At 37.8% G+C, this 20,625-nt stretch overlaps 1 protein-coding gene across 8 annotated transcripts in view; it reads left to right on the top strand.

Annotated features, from left to right (window-relative positions):
* MCTP1 (multiple C2 and transmembrane domain containing 1) overlaps nt 1-20,625 on the top strand; it is a 559,844-nt gene that overhangs the window by 290,504 nt on the left and 248,715 nt on the right. For all 8 annotated transcript variants that reach the window (XM_055565018.1, XM_055565010.1, XM_055565001.1 and 5 more), the window contains exons 3-4: nt 9,221-9,363; nt 16,151-16,230. In XM_055565018.1, the coding sequence (XP_055420993.1) occupies nt 9,221-9,363; nt 16,151-16,230 (223 nt within the window). The remainder of the gene's footprint in view (nt 1-9,220; nt 9,364-16,150; nt 16,231-20,625) is intronic.

Here is a 20,625-nt window from a genome sequence, read left to right as displayed (position 1 = left end):
ATAAAAATCACAGTCTGTTCTGTCACTTACACCTTCTCTTTATGCTGTGTCTGGAAGTGCCTTCTCCCCGTCAAAGAAATAACTTGACTTAGTTCAGTTCTATACTGCATTTTCTCACTGTATTAGTTTCCCTTCACCTATATTCTGTATCATGGTAATTTCATTAACTAACAACTTAAAAATCACTGGAATAGTCATTCCTCATTATGGAAGAATGTTATTTTAATAATATTAAACCACATGTGATTATAAACTTTTTGCATTTTAATTTTAATAAATTATTTAGCCCTATGGAATGTTTCCATGGTAGAGTATTACAAATCTCTAAAAATTAAAAAAAAAAAAATGAAGAAAGAATGAGCTTAAGGAATAATTTTAATGTATAAATGGTACCTGTCTTGAAGATTTTAAAATCATTAGTAAAAATAAATTTATATAAAAATATAATCTATAGCTCTGAGTATACTTGGAACGTCTCTATTTTTGTAGGTCAAGTGTGAAGGATGTTGTTATAGTAAAGATATTTTTTTCTGTTGTATTTGATCAACAGAAGTAGCTAGCTTTATATGTTTGTTGAAAGATTGGATACCTTCAGGAAGATCCACCATAAATTTGAATTCTTTTTAACTGTTCACACTCAGTATTTATATTCACTTCTCTTTTTTCTTTTGACTTTTTTTCTTCTTTTTCTTCATCTTCCTTCTCCTTCCCTTTCTCCTTTCTTATAAAGACTGAGTTTTGATTTCACATTGTTTTTTAGATGGCAACCCACTCCAGTGTTCTTGCCTGGAGAATCCCAGGGACGGGGAGCCTGGTGGACTGTTTGTCTCTGGGGTCGCACAGAGTCGGACACGACTGAAGCAACTTAGCAGCAGCAGCAGCAGCAGCAGCAGGCATTACTAAATAACTATAGCCCCCCAAACAGGAACAGCTGTTTCTGTTTCATTACGTACTAGGTTTGGGGTAAGACTGATTTAAACTTGTGAACCAGGAGGCTCATTTATTCTGAAAATGAAAAACAAGAGACTCATTCCTAGATGGCTGTTTGCATTTTAAATAGCTTTCACAGTTTTAAGGAAAGGAAGCCTGCCACCTTGCGTCTGCTGGGTTTGCTACACAAAAGGGGACCCATTCAGATCAAGTTCAGGTCTATGTTGGACTTAAACTACAGGAAAGGCTAAATAATCACACAAAATATTGAAATGCCACATAGACATCCTGATTCAAAAACAAAATAAAAACCGTAGCTGAGGGACATGTTTTTATTTACTATATGAGGGAACATTATACAAACCATCTAATTCCTCTTTTTCAAGCAATTTGATCCTATGGTTCAGATATATACAATTAAAATTCTCTAGGTCTAAAACACTCTAGACCTTTTAAAGCATAGAATTTAAGGTTATAAGATAAAATAATAATACTTTAAAATAAAATTTGCTGAAGTTAATGCTATGTGATGAAATGAGTGCGTGAAAGGTTATTCTTGAATATCATATGAATAATCATAAAATTTGAATTTTATTTTAGGGTTAACACTTCCTAGATTCTTCTCCTGTATTTGTTTACCCTGTTTCCATTGTATTATCACCATAAAAAAGATTGTAATGAGGATCACAGCCCAACTTGTAACAACAAAGTACAAGTTGCTGGAAAATGCCTGAGAGCCACCAAGCGTGCAGTAGAGATGCCTTTGAAGAGCAGAACCACAGGCTTCCCAGTAATTTGACAACTGTTGGTGCCACCTTGTGGTTGAGTGCAATATTGCAACAAAACAGTACTCGCGCTTGAATTTAATGTCTTGAGTTTTTCGAACCAACAAACTAAATCCCTTTTTGTGTATGTGCGTTAATATATTTATTAAGGATTAAACACAAGTTAATGGCTTGGGGTTACTGGGAGCTTTATTATAATAAAATGACTTCAGTTCACTGGGAAGTTTATTACAATAAAGAACCCTCAAAACATGTGAAACTTCCTCATATATGAAATATATAATAAGGTAGCATTTCCCAAGGAGAGATCAGGGATTATTAGTCCTGAAAGATACACTCAAGAAGACTAGACCCTATGGTCAAAGAAGCCTGGTAAATGCCCCCTGTTATATCCCCTATGCTTTTAACTGCTGAGGACCCAGGTTCAATCGCTGGTCAGAGAACTTAGATCTTATAGACCGTACCAGTCAAAAATGATAATAATCATTCTAAAACAAAAAGCTATTGAAAATTACTCTTTAATTTTTTTTCAAACCAGCATTTTCCAAATATGCCTGACCACAGAATTCTTTCTTAAAAAAACAAATAAAATCTGTTAATACTCTGCTGCTGCTACTGCTGCTGCTAAGTCGCTTCAGTCGTGTCCGACTCTGTGCGACCCCAGAGACAGCAGCCCACCAGGCTCCCCCATCCCTGGGATTCTCCAGGCAAGAACACTGGAGTGGGTTGCCATTTCCTTCTCCAATGCATGAAAGTGAAAAGTCAAAGTGAAGTCGCTCAGTCGTGTCCGACTCTTAGCGACCCCATGGGCTGCAGCCTACCAGGCTCCTCCGTCCATGGGATTCTCCAGGCAAGAGTACTGGAGTGGGGTGCCATTGCCTTCTCTACCAGGTAATAAATTGATTACCTTGCAGCATAAAAGATTAGAGCATTAGGTGCAAATCCCTTACTGAAGCTAAATTAAAAGAATGATGTCCCCAGTTCTGTGTTGGAATCACAGGCTGAAGGTCTTGCACTTGAAATTAAGGACTCTTATGTTACCAAAGGTCCCCTCAGTTACAATGACAAATTAAACAAAGAGAAATTTCTTAAGGAATTTGACTATTAAAAATTATTGAATTTTAATAGTAGCACCCAAAATCCTCTGAATGATGGCTGGAATAGGAGCAGTGTCGCAGATTTTATTCTGTGGAGTCAAAATACAGCGGGGAAAGCCAGGTAACTCACTCACCATTTGTTCTCCACCCAGAGCTGTTTTCCTATACTTATGACTCTAAGCTTTGCTGATATATTTACCGTCTCCAGTCTAAGTTCAGTTCAGTTCAGTCGCTCAGTCATGTCCGACTCTTTGCGACCCCATGAACCACAGCACGCCAGGCCTCCCTGTCCATCACCAACTGCCAGAGTTTGTCCATTGAGTCGGTGATGCCATCCAACCATCTCATCCTCTGTCGTCCCCTTCTTCTCCTGCCCTCAATCTTTCCCAGCATCAGGGTCTTTTCCAATGAGTCAGCTCTTTGCATCAGGTGGCCAAAGGATTGGAGTTTCAGCCGCAACATCAGTCCTTCCAATGAACACCCAGGACTGATCTCCTTTAGAATGGACTGGTTGGATCTCCTTGCAGTCCAAGGGACTCTCAAGAGTCTTCTCCAACACCACAGTTCAAAAGCATCAATTCTTCGGCACTCAGCTTTCTTTATAGTCCAACTCTCACATCCGTACATGACCACTGGAAAAACCAAAGCCTTGACTAGACAGACCTATGTTGGCAAAGTAATGTCTCTACTTTTTAATATCCAAATTATCCTGTGGCCAAAGCCACACATTTATGAAATATTTCACCATCATAATATCTTTTCAGAGTCCCTTAAAACAGCCTTTCTGTCTGTCTTGTGTCAATCCCTGAGATCTTTGTGCCTATCACAGACTCAAAAATCTGTCCGTAAACCTTTACCCTTAGACTGACTCTTGCTATCTAAATTGTTATTTCTTCAGGCCGTTAGATATTTACTGCCTCAAGCAGCATCACAAATGTTATACCAAGCATGAAAAATGTTAGGAAGTGGCCTAATGTAACAGTGTAGGTCAAGCCCCAGCATCCTAGCTGTGTGACTTTTGGGGAATCTACTTACTTGTTCCATGCTGTGGTTTCTACAACTATCAAATAGATAACATACTCACCTTATACTTGTTAGGTTAGTATGTTATCTTTGACATAGTAAGTGTTCAATAACTGTAGTCATCTAGATTCTCTTTTGTAATTTAAGTTCTGCCCTGAAGACCTGCAGGATTCTAGAAACTGGTTGTCCCTAACTCTAAGGGGATTTTGACAGCATAGACAGTGGTTGAGGAAAATGTTTCTGGCGAGCAGTAAGAAACAGATTACTTCCGAAAAAGATTTAGTTGTGAGTGTATAGGCTTCTGTGCTGAATCATTAGCTATGTCAGTTGTTTACATAATAGATAAATAGTGTGAGATACTAATATCATTAACTGTTAATGATAAATTAAATAGTGTGAGATACTAATATTATTAACTGTTAATGATAAATTAAATAGTGTGAGATACTAATATCATTAACTGTTAATGATAAATTAAATAGTGTGAGATACTAATATCATTAACTGTTGGCCACAAGGCCAACTTCATTGAAATGAGTTTTCTTGTAAAAGGCTTATTCGTACTTTTTTGGACCAAAGAAATACAAGATTGTTGTACCATGAAGGCAGTGAATGGTTTGTGATCAAGTTACAGGAAAAGCTTTGAGTGGACTGAGCTCCTGATTTCAAATCCGACCTGGTACAACCTTTCCAAAAGTTTTCTTATGTCTAGGGTGGAGACAGCAGACTCCCAAAGACCTTAGGGGGATTAAAACAAATAAGTATGAGAGTTTTAGATGCCAGTTTTATAGACCAATAAGCTACTTGTCAATGTTAGTATTATTCATAGAATCTAAATGACTATTCAACATTGTTACATATTAATTCTATAATGGTGTTTTAAAGAAGGGAAATATGGATGTTCAGGTTTACTAAAAAGTTTTGTAGGAAGAACACTGGACTTAGCATCTAAAGTCTAAATTTGCCTTTCGTCCTGTTACTTGCTAGCTTCTTATGTGATTTGATGCAAGTCACACTGAATCCCAAATTGTTTCTCACCTGCAATCTAAGTGGATAACATGCTTTTACCAACTTCACAGGGTCATCATGAGGAAGTATTGAACAGTACTCTGTACACTGGAAACCCTATAGTTATTATTCATTTACTCATTCATTGAACAAATCCTTCCTGAGTGCCTGCTCCGTCCCAGACACTGTGTCCTGTGCTGAGACAGAGTCCTCCCCTCATGGGGGTTATAGCCAATGGAAAAATTCCTACAATAATCCAATCAGTTCAGTTCAGTCACTCAGTCGTGTCCAACTCTTTGCAACCCCATGAACTGCAGCACGCCAGGCCTCCCTGTCCATCACCAACTCCCGGAGTCCACCCAAACCCATGTCCATTGAGTCAGTGATGCCGTCCAACCATTTCATCCTCTGTTGTCCCCTTCTCCTCCTGCCCTCAATCTTTCCCAGCATCAGGGTCTTTTCCAATGAGTCAGCTCTTCGCATCAGGTGGCCAATGGACTAGTTGGATCTCCTTGCAGTCCAAGGGACTCTCAAGAGTCTTCTCCAACACCACAGTTCAAAAGCATCAATTCTTCGGTGCTCAGCTTTCTTTATAGTCCAACTCTCACATCCATACATGACCACTGAAAAAACCATAGCCTTGACTAGACAGACCTATTATGGCAAAGTAATGTCTCTGCTTTTTAATATGTTGTCTAGGTTGGTCATAACTTTCCTTCCAAGGAGTAAGCGTTTTTAAATTTCATGGCTATAGTCGCCATCTGCAGTGATTTTGGAGCCCAGAAAAATAAAGTCAGCCACTGTCTCCACTGTTTCCCCATCTATTTGCCATAAAGTAATGGGACCGAATGCCATGATCTTAGTTTTCTGAAGGTTGAACTTTAAGCCAACTTTTTCACTCTCCTCTTTCACTTTCTTCAAGAGGCTCTTTAGTTCTTTTTCACTTTCTGCCATAAGGGTGGTGTCATCTGCATATCTGAGGTTATTTATATTTCTCCTGGCAATCTTGATTCCAGCTTGTGCTTCCTCCAGCCCAGCGTTTCTCATGATGTACTCTGCATATAAGTTAAATAAGCCGGGGGACAATATACAGCCTTGATGTACTCCTTTTCTTATTTCGAACCAGTCTGTTGTTCCATGTCCAGTTCTAACTGTTGCTTCCTGACCTGCATACAGATTTATTAACCCGCAAGTAGCATAATGATTAGTACTACTACACAAGAGAACAAATGCCAGGAGAAAATAGCAAAGATACCTATTTCTGATTGAGATGTTGAGCAAAACATCCTTTAGCAAATTTTATTTTTAATCTAAGACCTGAAAGATAGTAAGTATCTGTCAGGCAAAAAAAAAGAGGGGGGAAGAAAAAAGAAGGAGGGGCTTTTTAAGCAGAGAAGCTGGTTGGAAGATGCTAAGACTGGAAGCAGAAAAGAACTTCTAGTAACAGGACAGCTGGAACAGAGTGGAGGCCAAAAATGAAATTGGAAGGATGGTACGTTCTGTCTGCCGGGTTAGAGATTTGGGGTTTTATTATAGGTGTGGTTGAAAGGTGTTGAGATGTGTTAAGCAAAGAAGGGAGGAGATTAAATCTGCATTTTTAAAAGATCAGTCTGGCCAAAGTACAGAGAATTAATGGAGGACCCAGAAGCATGGAGAGCCCTGTTGGGAAGTTATTACAGCTGCATAGCAAAGAAATTGTGGTAGCTTATCGAGGATGGAGACACAGAAGACAGATTCGTGGTATATTTTGGAGGAGAATTAATTGGGCTTGGTGGTGATCCTGGAGGGAGAACGAGGTATAGAGAATGATTTCTCAGTGTCTTGCTGGAGGAAATGTCAAATAGTGGAGCCCTTATCCCCCATGATGAAGCCTGAGGGAGGGGCACCCTGAGCAGGAGAGGGTCAAGGCCCATTAAAGTGTTAACACGGGGTGTCTGTGAGGTATCCAAGTGGAGGTGACCAAAGTCAGCAGGGGGAGGGGTCTGCCACCCACGCCAAGCCATCCAGCTGCTCACCACATATTGATGAGGACCAACAATATGTCTGAGTTTGTACTTAAGTGCTGGAGGTTTAAAAAACAGTGGTGCAAATGGCTGTGATCTTACAGAGCTTATTATATTCTAGTAACTGGTAATAGTTGCATAGGTGATTGTCAAAGTCAAACGCAGTAAATTGATCTAGAGCATGACTGAGAAAATTCAGATGGATGCAGGGGTGTTAATATCCCTCAAATTATATGCTATAACTCTTCCAATCCCCAGGGTGCTCAGCCTGGAGCCCCACTCATATTTTTCTTTAAATCATGTAGACTATAGTTATCAACTATAGTTTCAGGTTGGACAAAACAGAAAGAATGAAACAAGATTTTGTTCTAAGGGAGACAGCTCTTGTATAAAGATTTATTTCCTGAGGATGAAGATCGTCACTGTAATGGTTTCCTTGGTGATGTTCCTGATTTACCTTTTCTAGGCTGGGAATCTCTGTGTTAAAACATAACCATTTTTTCCCTTAATTTATTTATTTTTAATTGAAGGATAATTACAATATTGGGTTGGATTTCTGCCATACATCAACATGGGTCAGCCATATTAAACATTGGGTCACATTGACTCCCTTAAAGGATGCATTGTGACACATTACTATTAGGCCTGTATTTACAATAAAGACTTTTTTTTTTTTAATCTGTCTTGCTGTCAAAATGGGAGTTTCACAATGGGAAATTGGAATCATTGTTCTGTTAAACCCAGGTCTAGGCATACAAAAACAAGGCCTTATATTTGTATGGGGGATGTGGAGAGTTTTAAGGGAGCCCCCAAATGATTATGTAAGAAAAACCAAATTCCATAAGGCAATCTTTATATTTAGCATTGATATTTATGTGTCATGGAGGTGAGTGAAGTGTTGAGGAGGAATATAGGCTGGCAGTTTTAAGTATGTTGTTATTTAGTTGCTTAAGTCATGTCTGACTCTTTGTGACACCATGGACTAACCCACCAGGCTCCTCTGTGGGATTTTCAGGCAAGAATACTGGAATGGGTGCCATTTCCTTATCCAAGGTGATTTAAGTATATCAACATCATAACTGTCATACCTAACACTTGCATAGTAGTTTATAATTTTCTGAGGCCCACTCATATTTTTCTTTAAATCATGTAGACCATAGTTATCAACTGTAGGTTCAGGTTGGACAAAACAGAAAGAATGAAACAAGATTTTATTCTAAGGGAGACAGATCTTGTATAAAGAATTATTTCCTGAGGATGAAGAATGTCACTGTAATGGTTTCCTTGGTGATGTTCCTGATTTACCTTTTCTAGGAATCCTTAATAACAGCATAGACTCATTAGATGAGCTCGGTCTCATTCATCAGTCAAAATGAGAAATGGTATAAATACACATGAAAGTATATATAGGCCCTTCCCTCTTGCAGATGAAGAAAAAAAAAAAAGCACAGATGTTAGAATCAGACAGCCTTGGTTGTAATCCCGACTCCATCTCTTGCTTGTTGTGTACCCATGGGCAGCTTATGTGACGCCTCTTCCTTTATCTTTAGAGGGAGCTTGGGAAGTATTAAGGGATAATATGAAGTTTCAAGATGATTTAATAATCATTTGTCTCCTACATCCTGATGCTTTCCTCTGAGACTTCCATCTTTCCCTAATATTCTAAAATTGAAACCTATGAACAAAAGAGAATATGGGACCAAGGATAAAATTGAAGCCCAATTTAAGACTCACTTTTTCCTAAACCCATTGAAGTGAAGTGAAGTGAAATCGCTCAGTTGTGTCCAACTCTTTGCGACCACATGGACTGTAGCCTACCAGGCTCCTTAGTCCATGGGATTTTCCAGGCAAGAGTACTGGAGTGGGTTGCCATTTCCTTCTCCAGGAGATCTTCCCGACCCAGGGATTGAACCCAGGTCTCCCACATTGTATGCAGACGTTTTACCATCTGAGCTACCAGGGAAACCCATTAGTCTAGTGTAAATTTTTAGCAGCATTTATAAGTCTAAAACTAGTTAAGTCAGCTGAAATCATAGACCATCTTTTTTATAGTTGACCAGATGAAACGTCAGATTAATCTCTATGATTTAAATTAAATTTACATAAGAAGCATGCAGTGGAGTTTTTACATACCAGGACAGGGTTACAGAATTAAGATCAGAAAATATGATAATAATAATAGTATTTATTAATCTTTACTGTCACTTCAATATTTAAGGAAATATTAGGAAAAGACACTTAATCTTTACTTCCCATTTGATAAGCTTTATTTAAATTTTATTCCTTTAACTACTTTGTGGTATTTAGATGAGCTATTGCCTTACTACTGCAGAAAAGCACAATTAACATGGATTGATCTGTGTCTTTTTAACAGGGACAAGTGATCCATACGTGAAGTTTAAAATTGGAAGAAAAGAAGTCTTCAGAAGTAAAATAATACACAAGAACCTCAATCCTGTGTGGGAGGAGAAAGCTTGCCTTCTTGTCGATCATCTTAGGGAGCCATTATACATAAAGGTGAGCCATTTATTTGTTTTTCACTAATGTAATCTGATGTAGAAACTCTCATTTAATGGTTTTTCAATCATGTCTCTCTGTCTGATAAGTTTTTCCACCAGAGATATATTCTGCTATACTCAATTCTAATCTGTTGGTGATAAGATAGAATGAGCTATAATCACCAGGGGGAGCTCATAGGAGCATTTTTCTTCCAGACAGTTCTATTTCCAGGCATTTTTAGGAGGACTATGAAGTTCATCTCCTGCTGCTTGGTGCAGTTAATGAATTTAACACACTTTGGGAACATGTCTCCATGTAATAGAGCAAGAATAAGATCTTGCGCAGAACACAGTCTTTGTGTTTAAGAATTATTTTAACATCAGGGGTCTACCATTCCTGGCTGCAAACAAAATGCTTTACTTGGAAGGTGAGGAGGTTAAAGATAATAGAGGGAGAAAAACGCCTGTCTCTATTGCATTATCAAAGATGAAAAAAAGAGCATTTCCTCTCCTTTGATGTAGTTTTGGAAAAAGAGAAAGAAGAATTTATGGAAAGAGTTAACCGTAATTCCTCATTTTACTTTCAAATAAGGAAAAAATAACTGACTTCCCTTTATTCATGTCTCTGGATACTTATTTTCTTTTCGGCTCCTATGTTCTGACTATCCATCCAGTGACCAAACCTTTCTCTGCTTTGACCGCATCACATGCCCCATCTTTTTCTCACACGAGCCCCAGATCTCACAGGAGCCCTGCTTCAGCAATCTCTGCACTTCCTTCTCCCCCTCAAACCTTCGCTTGTGTTGATTCCAGTCATTTCCCTTTCCACAAACAGGGAAAAAGAATCAAGATGTTATTAGCATTATAGCAGGACAGTATATAAAGTCGATGACAAGAGAATCTCCAAGTATAGAGTTAATAAGTTTCTAGAAGTCATTTTGGGGCGAACAGACCTATATTTACATAAGAAATAAACCTGTATTTGCATAAGAAACTGTCTCAAGTGGACGTTGGTTAAAGGGCCCTAAAAGAATGTCCTGTCATAAACCAGTGACCATCAATCCTGACTGTACATCAGAATTATCCCTAAAATTTTAAAGAATCTAGGGATCCAAGTCTCTTTCCCAAAGGTTCTGATTCAGGACCTCTGAGTTGGAGTCCAGGCTTCTGTTTCTGAAAATGTATTGCTTTGTATAGAATATTTAAATGTATAGATAAATAAATTTAAACTGTATAGATAGAATTTAAAATTTTAAATGTATAGATAAATAAACTCGATCAGAATAAGGCATTTCTTGTTCTGAACTCACTTGAGAATGAAGAGGGGTATTACTCAGTCCCAATCAGCTTCTACCTAATATTACCTAATGTTTCCAACTCATGGAGCAGAGAGTCTAAAAATGTATTTCTTTGTATAGAAACAAAATGTATTCTGTTTCTGTGATGTATTGTTTGAGGATGGAGACGCTTTTCTAGACATTTGAATGGAAACACCTGAATAGTTGGAATGGAAATATTTCACAACCATAAACAGTAGAGCACCCAAACAAAATTATTTCAGAGTTAGATGTTTGTATTATCTTACATGCTTTGTCTTGAATGGTTCAAAAATATTTCCTAAGTGCGTGAATCAAGAATCTCAATTGTTTTAGACAAAAAATAAATAGTAAAGCAAACATGGCTGTTCAGTTCGATTCAGTTCAGTCGCTCAGTCGTGTCTGACTCTTTGCGACCCCATGAACCGCAGCACGCCAGGCCTCCCTGTCCATCACCAACTCCCGGAGTCCACCCAAACCCATGTCCATCGAGTCAATGATGCCATCCAACCATCTCAGCCTCTGTCATCCCCTTCTCCTCCTGCCCTCAATCTTTCCCAGCATCAGGGTCTTTTCTAACGAGTCAGCTTTTCATGTCAGGTGGCCAGAGGACTGAAGTTTCAGCTTCAACATCAGTCCTTCCAATGAACACCCAGGACTGATCTCCCTTAGGATGGACTGGTTGGATCTCCTTGCAGTCCAAAGAACTCTGAAGAGTCTTCCCCAACACCACAGTTCAAAAGCATCAATTCTTCAGTGTTCAGCTTTCTTTATAGTCCAACTCTCACATCCATACATGACTACAGGAAAAACCATAGCCTTGGCTAGACAGACCTTTGTTGCCAAAGTAATGTCTCTGCTTTTTAATATGCTGTCTAGGTTGGCCATAACTTTCCTTCCAAGGAGTAAGTATCTTTTAATTTCATGGCTGCAATCACCATCTGCAGTGATTTTGGAGCCCAGAAAAATAGAGTCAGCCACTGTTTCCACTGTTTCCCATCTATCTGCCATGAAGTGATGGGACCAGATGCCATGATCTTAGTTTTCTGAATGTTGAGCTTTAAGCCAACTTTTTCACTCTCCTCTTTCACTTTCATCAAGAGGCTCTTTAGTTCTTCTTCACTTTCTGCCATCAGGATGGTGTCATCTGCATATCTGAGATTATTAATATTTCTCCCGGCAATCTTGATTCCAGCTTGTGCTTCCTCCAGCCCAGCGTTTCTCATGATGTACTCTGCATGTAAGTTAAATAAGCTGGGGGACAATATACAGCCTTGACATACTCCTTTTCCTATTTGGAACCAGTCTGTTGTTCCATGTCCAGTTCTAACTGTTGCTTCCTGACCTGCATACAGGTTTCTCAAGAGGCAGGTCAGGTGTTCTAGTATGCCCATCTCTTTCAGAATTTTGTACTTGTTTTTAACTTATGGATAAAGACCATGTGAAGTTATTGAGTCTTAGAAAGATGGAATCTGCAGTCACAGCTTCATCATAATACTAACTACCATTTACAGGGCACTGTGCTAATTGCCAGACCTGCATTGTCTCATGTAATCCTCTCAATAACCCTGTAAGTAACTCTTCTCACCACCATTTTACAGGTGAATGAGACTCCCAGAGATGAAGGGTTTGCTTAAGTCCTCCCAGCAATTAAGCAACATAGCTTCTGTTTTCCATTAGAGATAACTAGTTGCAATGGCCACAGTTAGGTTTTGTTTTATTTTATAATGTCAGTTTTATGACTTAAAGTTTAATTACTCTTTTATAGTGAAATGGTTGTCTTGAAACTGCCTAGGTGTGAAATGTGTCATAGACATACTTGTATGGGTAGCATCTTATATCCTGGGCCAAGGGTACCTGGGTACCTATGTGAGCTGAGTACCTTTCCATTTCCTATTCCCATTATGTCTTCTCACTTCACTCACATGCCACTCTCTCTCACTGTCTTCCTAAGCATCTGACATAAAATAGCAGTTCCCATCACTCCTGTTCCCTCCAATAGTTTTCTCCATGGCGCTTACCACCACCTAACACGTTTTTGATTGTCTGCAGCCCATCATATATTAAGGATCCCTCCCTTTATTTTGTTCACTGCTGTATTTCTAGTGCCTTAAGCAGTATTTGGCACATTGCAGGTACCCATCAAATGTTTTCCAAGTAAATGAATGAATCAATATATGAATCATTTGAACTACCCCAAATATAAACTCCCCTGAAGTCATAATTACCTATGAACATTTCATTCATTTAAGCTAATAAATTGCCATTCCTATTGAAGCCAGTGTGAGTTGAGTTTTCTGTTACTTGTACCCAAAAGCATTTTAACTGATGCATTTCCTAATCCAGTTTCCATAGAAAACAATTGAATCAAAATGATAAACTCGTTGATCAGAATAAAGTATTTCTTGTTCTGAACTTGCTTGAGAATGAAGAGAGGTGTTACTCAGTCCCAATCAGCTTCTACCTAATATTACCTAACGTTTCCAACTCATGGAGCAGAGGGTCTGTGAGAGCAAGGATCCTTTATAAATTGTTCACATTTGAATTCCCAGTGCTTTACCCAGAGTGGGTGCCCAAATTATATTTGTTCAATTTAAAGATGTTCTGTGTCTGAAATCCGTTACAAGAGATGACTCCGACTTCTTCCTAGTCCTGGCATTTGGGGGCAAGTAAAAGAAATATTTTAAGCTTTGGATTCCTTATCTGACAAATGGAAGCAATGCTTTTTTCACTGAGTTGTAAAGGGTGAAATTTATTAATAAAAATCTATATGATGTGTTTAAGGCAGTGCCTTATATATGGTAAATGTTGGATAAACATTAATCATCATTAACTGTACTTATTGCAGTGGGAGTACTTTTCCTATTTCATCTCTCTTCTATGCTCTGTATGTTCTGACATTTCACTTAGTGCAATAAACTGACATATAAATTGACAAATACTTTATAGAGCTTGGCTGCAAATTTCATTGCTAACAGTTTCATTAACGGATGGATTCTGGTGTTTGCATTCTTCCCCTTGTTAATGCCTTTGCTGATTAGTAGGAATTGAGAACTAATGTAAACATCTAGCATTAGGATGGTAGAAAAGATTCTCCCCATGAGACTAAACAGAGTTTGAATGTTGAATCACCCATCTGAGCTGTCTATACTGATCAAGTCACTGGATTCTCAGCTTTCCACATTATATGTGTAGATGTACCCCAGGTGTTCTCGTGGGTTATAGGTTGTTGTAGTCTCCCCAAGATTTTGATCCTTAGGCTGATACAACTAGAAGAGATTTCACAAGAGAGATTTCTCTAATTTTGGTGTAGATTTTATGTTGTAAAATACACTACTGCAGCCGTTTGCAAATACCAAGGTGTCAGGTGCGTAAGATATGCCGCTGAGCAGATGACTGAAGCTCAGAAGTGTAATTGATCAAGGAGAATATTTATTGCAGGAGTGCTGCGCTTTCTACAACAAATGTACTCCTGAAAGGTTGTATGTAAATCAAATGACTATAAATTGAATAATTTAAAAGGCATTAGAGGAGCTTATAACTTAAATAAATCCCTTGTGACTCTTCCAATTTAAGAATCCCTTTGTAATGCAAAGTATGTATTTTTTGTTTAAATATCAATTTTCTACACATTAAGTTTGTTTGAATTGCGGTACACATATATTACTAGAGGGAAAGAAAAAGTAACTGATGCAGGATTTCTGTATATACTATTTCCTCTGCTTAGAGCTTTCTAGCTAGTGTGTCAGGAATTGGGCTGACCAGTGGATTCTTATAGCCTGGAGAGTGCAATGGTCTGGCTCATCCTTTTAAGATCAGACTTACCTGTTCATGCTCATTTACAGAGTGCAATACAGTGATTTTCCATTTGAAAAGGTCAGGCACACCGCTCTAAACTTCATCTAGCAGCAGTTTTTCAGTCTTCAAAGCTTTCCCTGATCTCCAATGTACTTTTTTTCTATTTCACACCTTGTTCTTGTCTTTACAACAGTTATTAAAATTTGTGATTGTAACACCTGGGCACTTCCTTGAATATCATCTGTCTCTCTCACTAAACTATAAGCATTGACAATTCACCACAGTTTACTGAGTGCCTAGCACATTGTCTGGCACATAATAAGTATTTAATCAATGTTGGCTGAGGAATTTCATGAATAAGAAAATGTTTGTGTGTGTTAGTTGCTCGGTCATTCCTGACTCTTTGCAATCCCATGGACTGTAGCCTGCCAGGCTCCTCTGTCCATGGGATTCTCCAGGCAAGGATACTGGAGTGGGTTGCCTTTCCTTCTCCAGGGATCAAACCCAGGTTTCCTGCATTGCAGGCAGATTCTTTACCATCTGAGCTACCAGGGAAGCCCAAGAAAATGTTTAAATGGATGGAAATTAGCCAGCTCTCGTTTACTTAGAATTCTTTGAAAATGGCCCCGTCTGATCTAGCTCTGCGTTCTCTGCCCATCTTCCCTCCAGTCTCCATCTTTCTCAATTTGCTTCAGCCACTTTGGCTACTGGCTGATTCTTGAGCATGTTAATCACTCGCTGTTTCCTTCACCTGAACTGCTCTTCCCATTCTAGTTGCTTAATCCTTCTCATCATTGCAGGCTCTACACAAACACACTTCCTCCAAGAGGCCTTCCTGGACTCCAATATAAAATAGCAGCTCCCAACACACTCCCTTACACTTTTGTCTCCATGGTGCTCCTCGCAGAACTCTACATATCTATTCAGGTTGTTATTGGCTCTCCCAGCTGTGAAACGTAGGATCCAGAAGGTTCAGCACATTGCCTGTCTTGTTCTTCATAGTATGAACGTGAACCATGAAAGGCACAAAATAGACACATGATTTTGACAGAATAAATACAACCTTTTCTTTTTCTATTTGTTGTTATTAGTTGCATTAATATTATCCCTGAATAATTGCCTGTGACAATAAAAACTTAAGCATAGTATAAATGCATAAAGTGCTATAGGCATAATATCTTAGTGTTTACTTACTGTATATGTTTAAAACAACATTGTCCTAGAATGTCAGAGAATATGTCTTCAATGACCTGAAAAAAATACAGAAATTGGAGTCCTGTCTTCATCACCTACAGCCCATGAGGAAAGACATATTTGTTGAATTTCATACCAACTCAGTTTACCTTTCAGTAATACTAATACACCTTCTATAATGAGGGGTAAATATTCTTAGCCTGTGGTTCCCACAGTTCTGATGATTTACTATATTTTAATTTGATTTTGTTATTCATCTTCTGTAAAATTCTATTTTATTTTAAATCAGTAATTTAGTTACAAAATTAAATGTAATTCCCTTTTAATGTTTTGTGAGACCTTAGCATTTCAAAACATAAAAACAAAATTTTAAAAATAAATCTGAGGAAATTGTATTGACTCTGGTGACATATGAAAACTATTTTATAATGAAGATGTTTTCATTTAAGGTTTATATTAGAATTGTTCATAATAATGTCTGTGTCTTTGGCTCGGTAGGTGTTTGACTATGACTTTGGACTGCAGGATGACTTTATGGGCTCAGCCTTTCTGGATCTCACACAATTGGAGTTAAACAGGTAACTTTTGCAGTGTTGTAACCACTATACCTTGTTGTGAAGCTAGACCTTTGCAGCAGAAAATGTCAACAGATCTGGGTTCTTGTTGCTGTTCTGTCAGTCATGGTTGTGAGTCTTCATACTAGCCAGCCTTTGTCAAGTATATCTTTCTCACTTACTCAGTGGAAATAATAGCATCTTCCCGCACTATCTCATTGACAACAACTATTCAGCAAAAAAATTCTTAAGACACCTACTTTTTTTCCAGAATGTGCCAAGAACCAGGAATCTAGATTGACACAGTCTTCACTCTCACATTGCTGGTGTGGTTGTAATGAGGCATGAAGAAGATTATACATGTTAATCATAACCATTAATTTAAGAATGAAGCTACCATTTAATATTGATTGGTATTGATTAATATACCACGGGTCCTAGCTCCGTCAGTAAAACATCTGCCTGCAGTGCAGGAGACCTGGATTCGATTCCTGGGTTGGGAAGATCCCCTGGAGAAGGAAATGGCAACCCACTCCAGTATCTTGCCTGGAGAATCCCACGGACAGAGGACCCTGGTGGGCTACAGTCCGTGGGGTCGTAAGAATCAGACATGACTTAGAGACTAAAACACCACCACAGAAGAAAAAGTAGATTTTCAAAGCTCTAAAGCAGTATTGAAATGGGTTGCAAAGGAAGCTGTGAACTCATCTTTGGTGGTTTTAGAGATCTTTTAGATGATCGTATTATATATCATCTAGCAGGAATAGTGGAAAGCAGGAAAGCAGAGCAGTGGGCCAGATCACTACTTTATACTTTACATGTAAATGAAATAAATAGAAGAACCCTTATGTGTTCAGTCTGAGCATGATGGCAGCTAATTGGTCTTCCAATGTCATTTGTGCCTCACACGGGACAAAAGAGCAGCCTTTTCCTTACTTCCTACATGTCCTGCATTCTACCCCAGAATCTAGTGCAGGCCATTACTCAATTTACTCAGGGTGATGGCTAGCTCCCCGCCTCCCCATGCCTGTCCTTGGAGGTGTTGTATGTGGTCAATTATCATGAAACACCTCCAGCTAGAATGGGCTGTGCTGCTCCTCTCCAAAGGCTACAATTGTTTTCTCCCTAGACCCTGCATAAGGATCTTCAAATTACTAACATAAAGCAAAAATTTCTCTTTTTCGCTGTTAAATATAAATTATTGCTGAAAAATATTTTAACTAGAAAAAAATGGGGATGGTTAAAAAAAGTTCAAAGATTATACATAAGCATTTGATGTTTACTTTGCCACATTCATTATTTTATGAATTTAGTGGACTATTCCCTCCCCTCCCAACAAATTAAACATTAAATTACCACTTTAAAAAAATCACATATTCATGTATGTCATTGCATTCTGTGTATAGAAATCAGCAGCTTTTGGGTATAAACAGATGGATATCAATAGCAGCCATGTAAATACTTAAGCTGTTGTATAATGCATTAAGGTGTTATTTTTGAAGAAAACGATAATCATCGTAAAGCAATTGCAAATATTCTTAAATCTTTATCATGTAATCATTATAGAAATGTAATTAAGGTTTTGCTGTTAATTTTTTAATGTAATCATTATTATAGGAAAATGATCCAAATAAAATTGTAACCCCATGTAAAGACATGTGTGTATACATATGTATATATAATATGTGTGTATGTACAAATATGTATTATACACATATATAGTGACTAATGTGCATTTGTTAAAAGGATCAAGTTGTTATTCTCAAACCATGATTAGTTATAACTAAAATTAATATTGGAACAATTTGCATCACAGCCCTTATAATTTATGTATATTATCAGTTTGCTTGGTTCCTTATGCTTCAGTTAAAACCTCTAACATCAAAAAACCATCCAGATTTCTCACAGCATCATTCCTTGAATTGGTGAATTAAGAATCATGTGAAAGAGTAGCCTAGGAGTATAAAATCTTAGCATTGGAAAGTAGCTGTGGTTCCCCCAAATTGCTTGGGCACATTTGTAAATATATAGATTTCCAGACCCCAGGCTGGATCTACAGCACCAGAGTCATCATGGGTAGAGTTCAGGATCATGCTCTTTTTAAAAGCTTCCTAGTTGATTCTGAAGTACAGCCAGGATTGGAAGTTTTTATTTGGACCACCTTTCCCATCAAGCCCTTTCCCCAAGACTAGAATCTGGCTGTATCATTCACTAAAACTTAAGCTCCATGAAGACAAGTGTCTTATATTTGGGCTTGACCTCTGATTTTTACCCAGAACCTAGTACAGTGTTCATTTCCTGTTTTGTGAGTTAAATGAATAAATGATTGAACAACCAAAGGAACATTCCTAATTTGCCAGCATTTCAAGATTCAAGTCTGATGCTAAATGTTCTACAGTCACTTAGGTTAATGGAAGACATGAACCCTTTTTTTCAGTATTAATTAAAATATGGAAACAAGATATTATTGTCAATTGAAGGTGTATTTTGCATTATTTTCCAAAAGTTATTGTGGGTAATATTCAGTAATTCATAATCTGTTCCTCGGAGATACTTTTCTAATTCTGAAGCCTTCTGAGTATTGATCACCTCTTTTAAGTGTTGGTTTCCTTGAATTTCTGACCCTAAAACAGTATTTAGGCATAGGTTTAAATAGCCAAAAATAGAAGCATTATTTTAAATATTAGTAGCTCAGTCAGTAAACAATCTGCCTGCAGTGCAGGAGACCTGGGTTCGATCCCTGGGTCGGGAAGATCCCCTGGAGAAGGAAATGGCAACCCACTTCAGTACTCTTGCCTGGAGAATCCCATGGACAGTCCATGGGCTACAGTCCATGGGGTCGCAAGAGTCAGACACAACTTAGTGACTAAACCACCACTATTCATTGTTTTAAAGTATGTTTATAATGTATATTGGGCAAATTATATGTTATATTTTCCTCTTCTCCCGCTCATCTGTTTACTTTAATTATACTCTACCTAGAAGGGTGGGGTGGGTGGGGTTGGACGAAGGCTCAAAAGGGAGGGAATATACATATACTTGGAGCTGATTCACGTTGTTGTATGGAAGAAACCAACACAACTTGTAAAGCAGTTATCCTTCAATTAAAAATAAATTAAAAAAAATCATACTCCTGGTTTAAAAAAAATTCTGAAGACCTAAAAGGAAGGTAGAGGTCAGTAAATGACCCTCATTTAGTTGTTGGACTCCAATTTGTAGAAAATAGCTACTCTTGCTTTCTGTGTGTTAAGAGCTCATGGAGACGTGCCTTACAGGTTTCTCTGTACTTCTTTCTTGTACTTTCTTGGCCTTTCCAATAACTCCATGACCTTTTAGAACCCCATGAAAGACTGAATGTGTGAATCCAGTTATCCATTTGGCCCATGATTTTATTGGATAACTTAATAGGTTGATGGTATTTTAATAACAAAAACTATACCAGGAAATTAAAGGAAGGCAAAATTACTTTTCTTCTTAAAAATAATAAATTGTTGATATAAGATATACTTTGGTTTATTCATTTAATGACTGTTTATAACCTTTTTAATATTATATATATATATTTTTAATTGAAACATAATTGACATACAATATAGGTTTCAGGTATACAACATTGTGGTTTGACATTTATAGGCATTACAAAATGATTCCAATAAACGTAGTAAGCATCTTGCATCATACAAAGTTATTACAACATTGTTGAGTATGTTTTCTGTGCTGTACATTACATCCCCTGTATTTATTTAATGACTGGAAGTTTATGTATCTTAATCCCCTTCATCTATTTGATCTGTTCTCCAGCTGCCTCCTTTCCGGCAACCGTTTGTTCTGTGTATCTCTGAGTCTGTTTCTATTTTGTTTTGTTTGTTCATTTGTTTTGTTTCGTTTTAGATTCAGCATATAACTGAAATCATACAGTATTTGTCTTTGTGTGACTTAATTCACTTAGCATAATACCCTCCAAGTCCATCCATATTGTTGCAAATGGCACGATTTCATTATTTTTATGGCTGAGTAATATTCCTTTGTGTGTGCATACCACATCTTATTTATCCATTCATCTGTTGGTGGAGACTTTGGTTGCTTCCATACCTTGGCTATTGTAAACAATGCTGCAATAAACATAGGAGCACCTGTATCTCTTCCAATTAGTATTTTTGTTTTCTTTGGATAGATACCCAGGCAGGAGTGGAACTGCTTGATCATCAGTAGTTCTATTTTTAATTATTTGTGGTATCTCCATACCATTTTTCCATAGTGGCCTTGCCAATTTAAATTTCCACTAACAATGTACAAGTGTTTCTTTTTCTCTACAATCTCACCAACACTTATTTGTTGCTTCTTTGGTAATTGCCATTCTGACAGGTGTGAGGTGATATCTCATAATTTGCTTTGTATTTCCCTAATAATTAGTGGTTT

The sequence above is a fragment of the Bubalus kerabau genome, chromosome 1, assembly GCF_029407905.1.
Source record: "Bubalus kerabau isolate K-KA32 ecotype Philippines breed swamp buffalo chromosome 1, PCC_UOA_SB_1v2, whole genome shotgun sequence".
NCBI lineage: Eukaryota > Metazoa > Chordata > Mammalia > Artiodactyla > Bovidae > Bubalus > Bubalus kerabau.
This window is presented reverse-complemented; position numbering and strand designations above follow the sequence as displayed.